Source organism: Austrofundulus limnaeus, unplaced genomic scaffold (genome assembly GCF_001266775.1).
Source record: "Austrofundulus limnaeus strain Quisiro unplaced genomic scaffold, Austrofundulus_limnaeus-1.0 Scaffold119, whole genome shotgun sequence".
NCBI classification, from domain to species: domain Eukaryota; kingdom Metazoa; phylum Chordata; class Actinopteri; order Cyprinodontiformes; family Rivulidae; genus Austrofundulus; species Austrofundulus limnaeus.
The window spans coordinates 402,914-410,209 of NW_013952521.1; the positions used below are offsets into that span (position 1 = coordinate 402,914).

The following is a 7,296-nucleotide window of genomic DNA, read 5'->3' on the forward strand; positions in this document are numbered from 1 at the left end:
TTATTTACCTGTTACTGACCTGTTATTGTCCTGTTATTTACCTGTTACCAACCTGTTATTGTCCTGTTATTTACCTGTTACTGACCTGTTATTGTCCTGTTATTTACCTGTTACCAACCTGTTATTGTCCTGTTATTTACCTGTTACCAACCTGTTATTGTCCTTTTATTTACCTGTTACTGACCTGTTATTGTCCTGTTATTTATCTGTTACCAATCTGTTATTGTCCTGTTATTTACCTGTTACCAACCTGCTATTGTCCTGTTATTTATCTGTTACCAATCTGTTATTGTCCTGTTATTTACCTGTTACCAACCTGCTATTGTCCTGTTATTTACCTGTTACCAACCTGTTATTGTCCTGTTATTTACCTGTTACCAACCTGCTATTGTCCTGTTATTTACCTGTTACCAACCTGTTATTGTCCTGTTACTGCCCTGTCTCTGAGCTATTACTCTCCTGTTACTGTCCTTTTACCAACCTGTTATTGTCCTGTTACTAACTTCTTATTGATATGTTGCCGGCCTGTTACCGACTTGTTACTGACTTGTTATTGACCTGTTACCAACCTGTCGGGAGTGAGGAGATGACAGCGTGCTACTACTGTGAGACAGAGCTGGTTTGTTTCTAGACGGGGACATCTTCTCCAGACCGCTCGCCAGCGATTGGCTGCAATTGATTGAAGATCCATTTGAGTCCATTTCAGAGCTCAAACTTCTCCTGGTGTTTGACTAAAAGCACCATCTGCAGCCTGTCCACAGCCCACTGCAGGTTCCAGAGACAGCAAACAGAGAGGATGGGTAAAGTATTATAATGGTATCAGGGAGAATTTCAGCTGAAAGCTTTAATTTTATTAAGATTTTTTTTTTATCTTGTTTTAGTTGAAGCTGTGAGAAGTCCTTTTCTACCTTTAGCTTTTATTTAGATCGTGCTACATTTAGCCTTTAGCTACCCTTTTGCTGGGATGTTGCCACTTTTGTGATGGCTAAGATCAAATACCAGTGGCCAGCCTTCTTTACTCAGACTGATTCCAAAACAAATGTTCATGTTTTCTGCAACTTATATCCAAATCTGTTCAGTGGTTCATGATATATTTTGCTTACAGACAGAGCAACACACACGTGCATTTACATGATCACCTGTGTTTTATGTTGACAGACAATAAGAATAACAGCCTCAACCTAAAATCTGACAAAACATCTATAATTATATTTTTAAAAGGAACAAATTAAACCTTAAAAACAAACTGAGTTTTATTGCTAATCCAATGTTTTGTACGACACTATGGCCTAGACTCCCTGCTGGAGGAAGAGTAAATCTCTTTAATTGGTTTTTCAGGAGATATTTTTAGATGCTTGAAGCAACTTGAACGAAGAGGAACTTGATCTCAGTGCAGAGCTCTGACACAATATTATCAAACAAAACAAGAAAATCTGACACAATAAAGTCACAGAAAGTTTTAAAAGTTAAAAGAAGATAAGAATAAAAGAATATTATTATTAATGTTAACAAAACCAATATTCATTTGTGTACTATCTAAAAATGCAGTGGGGGGATCGCATTTAATTTTGTTTTAGATTGTTTTGCTTAGATTTAGATTTAATCCATAACTTTAAATCTTTACTTTTTAGCTTTAGGAGATTTTATAGGTTTTTTTCTTCTTCTTAGTATTAGGTAGCAAAAAACTAGCTAAAAGTCAGAAGTAGCAAAAAATTAAAAAAAACACTACATCTAAAATCCTAATGGTCAAACACTAGCTAACTAACTTAAGGTAGGAAAAGGCTATTAAAAAGCTAAAAGAGAAAATGCAAAAAAAAAAATCACATAACTAGATAAAATTTGCTAAAAGCAGCAAAAGGCTACCTAATACCAAATTGAAGCCAAACACAAGCTATAAGCTAAAATTGGCAATACTCTACCTAAAGTATCAAAAGGCTAAAAGTTAAAGGTAGTAAAAGACTACTAAAAAGCTAAAAGTATCAACAGAGTTAGATAGATAAGAGCAAAAGATGAGCTAAAAGCTAAAACTAGCAGTATGGAAGCTAAAACCAGCTAAATTGGCAAAATGTTACCTAAAAATATAAAAAGGCTAGCTAAAAGTTAAAAGTCAGAAAAGGCTAAGGCTAAAAGTATCAACAGAGTAGATAAGAGCAAAAGATGAGCTAAAAGCTAAAATGAGCAGAATGAAAGCTAAAAGAAAAAAGCATCAAAAGGCTACTTAAAAGCTTAATGAATCCAAGCAGCTAAAAGATAAAATAAAAAGTCTGCAGAAGTGGTCACGTAGTAAAGTCACACAGAAACAACAGTGTGAATGCCGACTAAGCACTATTCACTCATCTTGAGTCAACAGAAAGATAAACTGAGTTTTCTGAAGAGGGGAACTGGTGGCCAAGAAGTCAGATAAGGTGGAGGCGGCCTCCTGCCAAAGGCTGGGATTAAGATACTCAGATTATGACGGATATAATCTCTCATTGGGAATAAATAAAGACTGAAGCACAAGAATCAGACCTGAGTGACTGAAACTATTTAACCTGATCAACCTGCAGAACTAAATGTAAAGTTTATATTCAGTTGATTTAGTTCCATGTTTACCTGTAAAACTTGGACATCACATTTGATTTATTTATTTTTTCATGAGATGATTGTCTTCATAGCACTGACATATTTTAGCGTTAATGCGAATCTAAAGTGATCATGGTTAAATTTTTATGTTCATAAAACTTTTCAGAGGCTGCAGAGAATAGATAGTTTTAAACAAATCTGACTAACTTTAGGGTTTTACTAATTTGGTTGAAATACTTTACATTCACACAGAAACATCTACCTACATACAAAAAGTTTATATTTCACATCTTCATAAAAATAATTTACCTGAACTTCCCCTCTGCCTCTCATCATCCACTGCCRTCCTGATTAATCCAATAAAAATCTAATCTGGGTGCGAGACATCATCACTTCATGGGAGGAAAAACTTTTCTTTAAAAAAAATCTTCAAATAAAGCTGCTTTCTCCTCGTTCTGAACACATAAACTGAACGGGCCGTGGCCTCTCTGCCCAGCAGGTTCTGTCCAAATCCAAAGAGAGCTGCGCGTCCCCGCCGGCTGCGTGCACCGCGCTCAAAGCGTCCTGCGCATTATCCGCATTAAGAGGACTTACAGCGCCTGTCTCAGAGGCAGAGGGCAGGAAATGGAGCTCCTCTCAGTCTGATCAGTTCCCCGTTTTAAACTGAAGTCTGTAGATGTCACTGAATTAAAGCCATGTTTGTGTTTGACTGAGGTGGCCAGATTGAATTGTTCTGACTCCAAAACATAATCAGCTGTAGACATTTAAGTTATTTTCTGAAATTCCCATTAAAACCTATTTAATGATGCACTTTACTGTTAAATTTGACCCAGAGTAGTGAGGTAATCTGCAGATTAACCATCAAAATGTTCAGCTTTCTTTTTGACTGAAGCTGAACTTCATGATGCTAATTGAGAGTTTTTCCATATTTAATTTTCCTTCTAGCGTTTATTTCATTTTTGGATTTATTTTGCATTAGTACTGCACTTTTATTTTCTTGTAAAGCATTTTGTTCCTCAGCATGTTTTTAGGAATAAATGTGAAAAGACAAGAGCCTGAGCAGACACGTTATCTTTTATTGTCCTTAAATAATAAAGGGTGAAACCATCATTTCTGCAGCTTAGTTGCTCAAGTAATGACACCGTTCACGTTGGCTCCAACTCTCAGCTGGGATTCAGAATTGAGTTTAAACATTTCCCAGTCTGGTGCAGATTTTAAAGACAGGTTAAAKAGTGCATGCAGCCAGACTGCTCAGCTATAAACCTGCGACAGTCCCTGTTTGTTCTGTCTCTACGTGGCCTCCTCTGATTTAGCAGCCGGCTCCGCGTCGCTGTCGGGGCTCTGCTGTTTGATGTACTGCTGAAGCAGGGCGGAGAGGTGGGCCGGGTGCCGATGCAGCATGGAGGCTGTGCAGGAGGTCAGCATCGTCAGCCCGCTGACCAGCTCGCCCTGGACCATGGTCACGGACGGCAGTTTGGAATACCTGACGAGGCCCTGCACGCTCAGCAGCGTGTCGTCTACGTAGGCGCCTGTGGAGAGACGAGCAACATTAAGCATCAAGGCTGCAAGATTTTAAATTCTGAATGAGTTATTAAAATTAACTCATTAAAAAAAATCTAAAATTGAACAGTTTTCAGATGCATTATGTCAAATTATTCATATGCAAATAAAATATTTTCCCATTTTATATGGAATTCATAACAAACAGCCTATTGGTTCAATAAAAATCAAACAAAATGTGATTGTTTTAGGATGAATGTTTAGAAGCCAAACTCACCCAAAAGCGTAAATTGTGGGCTGGACTTCAGGGTGGACAGCATCTCCTTCACCTTTGGTTCTTTACTGACAAGCAGAGCAGTCAAACCCATGAACAGAGGAAGCAGGTTCCTGTAGGGAGAATCACCCAGGACCGAAAAAAGCACCTGGAGAAAAAAACAACATTTACACAGATGAACACGATGCTAAAAAAGACCATTTATTTGTAGACAACTCCATTAAATTAGTGAGTTGCTCAGTAAAAGTTGATCCAGAAAAAAAATGATGCCACTGGTGCAGCGACATGAAGCAGGAGCATCTTTTCTCCTGCACATTTAAATTATAACGGAAGCTTCCAGGAAGATATTTATGCCCATATTATTCGTACCCTGTTGGAGAAGAACTTGACAATGATGCCGTGTCGAAAAAGCTTGTACTTGATAAGCGTCAGGTCGTGAGCGCTGCATCTGTTGTTCTGAACCACAGCGATCATTCTGCAGTTCTCAAGCACTCTCTCCAATCGCTGCTTGTGAAGTTTATCCAAACCATCTAACTGATGAACAAAAGACAACAAACCTACGTTACAGAAATGATTCAAACTTGTAACAAGCTGTCTGACTGACTCGGTTCAGTTCATGTTATGTTATAAAATAGTCAAGTTTATAAAAGTCATCACAAAAATAACTATTTCAGTGCACTGTATGACTGAAAAACTAAAGCACATACATCCAAATACCCGTACAAGCAGACACGGAGTTGTTGCAGTAAAAAAACAGAGTTGTCTTACTATCATCGAATCTTGATCTTGTTTTTTGACTGGCGGATAGGCTCCTGGTGGAAATCCCCGAGGAGGAGGTATGTATTCTGTGACAGCCAGGACCTTCTTCTTGAAGAAGGGAATGGGTCTCTCGTGGCGGGTCACAGCCTTGGGGCTGTGTCGAACACTCTGAATCAATGGCAGCCATCCTAAAAAAAGACAAAAATATCTGTAATGTCTGCTGGAATCACCGGCTGCTAGGCTAGGCTAAGCTAAGCTAACCCATAGCGGCTACCCGCACTACGTTTTAGATTTTAGGGTTTTTTTTATCGATACGGCGCTAAGGATGCTAACGCTAACTACTTCTACAAATCAACAAACACACTAAAAATACGTATTTTAATGAAAAATTAAGTAAAATTGTATATATTTGTATGTTATTTACCATGTTTAGGTAAAAACTTCACACACAAGGTCGCCGCCATCTTTTCATAGACAAACGTCATCAGAAAGTGACGGTGGAACWGATGCTGCGTTCGCGTACATATAAAAACAGAAAATTACACCAGACAAAATGTAAAACGCTGCCCTGATATTAATGTATTGTTTGATTCACGTTAGTACAAGTTTTAAAAAACGCATCATTCGAATCAGTACTGGTTACAAAGTGGCGCTCATCGTTTAAAAATACACGTCAATTTATAAAATTGATTTTACTTGAACGCCTCAAAACGTACTGACGTACTTTTTTAGTGGTAACATTTGTCGCGTTCAAAATAAATCGCAAACTTCTCGTACAAATACAAATACATACATTTTAAGCGTGGTTGTAGTGAAAACATTTTTGTTGAAAGGGTTTTCAATAATAAAAAAGCGAAAGGTTCTTGTTTTGCATTTTTACGTAACGGCGCTTACGTCAGAGTCGATTTGACAAGCAGCATGAGGCGCATACTCAGAGCAAATTTATTAAGACATTGCAGCTTGTTGGGCAGAAATCTCCCCTCTCGTAGCTCTCTGACAGTTGGGAAACGAAGCGTTTTGGGGCTGAAGTTCTGCTGTGAAAAGGCAAGTGAAAGCAGCAGAATGGACCTGAGTGACATGAGGAAGACATACAAAGGAGATGAAGAGGTGAGGAGCATGGCAGTCATTTAAATTCCACTGGATTGTGCCAGATCAGTAGTCATGCTGAAACTGCGAGGTCATGAAAAATCTGTTAGGAGTCTGGTTTTCATGTTTCATTATTTTTTATTTTACAGTTTGATTTCTGCATCTGTTTAGTTTCACTGAGCAAACAAGTAAAGGCCCCGTACGGGAAAGTACTGCAGTTATTATTGGTTTTCTTCGGGAAACAGGTCACTTAACCTCAAACTGATGTCATAGAGAGCTTCTAAATCCTTAAAACAATCCTGCTGACGGTAGACTTGAAAAACCAGGTGTAACAGATCAAATTATAAATCTGAATCAAGCAAATTGAACAGGTTTAATTGGTCTGACACCTGCACGAATAATGGTTAACCTGAATCCTGGAGAGGAAAAGCATTAACATCTTAAATCTAATAGTTTGCAGATGTTTAGCTGAAGTCATGAAGCAATCGCACGCATCATGTTTATCTTTCAAGCCTTCACAGGCTTTGTTGTAATCTGGGCTTCCTTCAGTCATCATGAATAAAGAGAGGTTCATGAGAAATCAGTTTTTCTTACAGATTAATCTAAAACTCTGAATATCTTTGAGATATAATGGACATTAGGGGTGTATAAAAATATTGATACACCGAAATATTGTGATGTTTCATTTCCTGATAATGTATCRGTTCTGAAAGCACTTTGTTGATTTTTTAAAATTAAGGCTTAATGGATGGATGTAAGAAGAGTTCAGTGTTCTTCTGATTTCATAAAACTAAACTGAATTTAATCAGATTTTATAATTGTAGTGTGCTCTTTAGATTGAGTGTTTTTATAATCTTTTAGAGAAAAACAACACATTGCCTCGCTTACAACATATCGCGATACAGTGGGGAAAATAAGTATTTAGTCAGTCACCAATTGTGCAAGTTCTCCCACTTAAAAAGATGAGAGAGGCCTGTAATTGACATCATAGGTAGACCTCAACTATGAGAGACAAAATGTGAGAAACAATTTGAGAAAATCATTTTGTCTGACTTTTAAAGGTTTTTTTTTTTTGCAAATAATGGTGGAAAATAAGTATTTGGTCACCTACAAAC

General features: G+C 37.6%; 2 protein-coding genes across 2 annotated transcripts in view; both read right to left on the reverse strand.

Moving 5' to 3' along the window:
• osbpl7 (oxysterol binding protein-like 7) overlaps window positions 1–3,210 on the reverse strand; it is a gene marked incomplete in the record, with an annotated part of 17,934 nt that extends 14,724 nt beyond the window's left edge. The window contains 2 exon segments of the mRNA XM_014014738.1: window positions 570–765; window positions 2,872–3,210. Coding sequence (XP_013870192.1) covers window positions 570–701 — 132 coding nt within the window.
• Window positions 3,211–3,617: 407 nt separating this feature from the next.
• mrpl10 (mitochondrial ribosomal protein L10) lies at window positions 3,618–5,621 on the reverse strand. Its single transcript, XM_014014739.1, has 5 exons — window positions 5,520–5,621; window positions 5,105–5,283; window positions 4,706–4,870; window positions 4,340–4,484; window positions 3,618–4,091 (listed from the first exon to the last, which is right to left on the reverse strand). Exons 1-5 carry the CDS (start codon window positions 5,578–5,580, stop codon window positions 3,853–3,855), a joined length of 789 nt encoding a protein of 262 aa, XP_013870193.1. The 5' UTR covers window positions 5,581–5,621; the 3' UTR covers window positions 3,618–3,852.
• Between the last annotated feature and the right edge of the window lie 1,675 nt (window positions 5,622–7,296).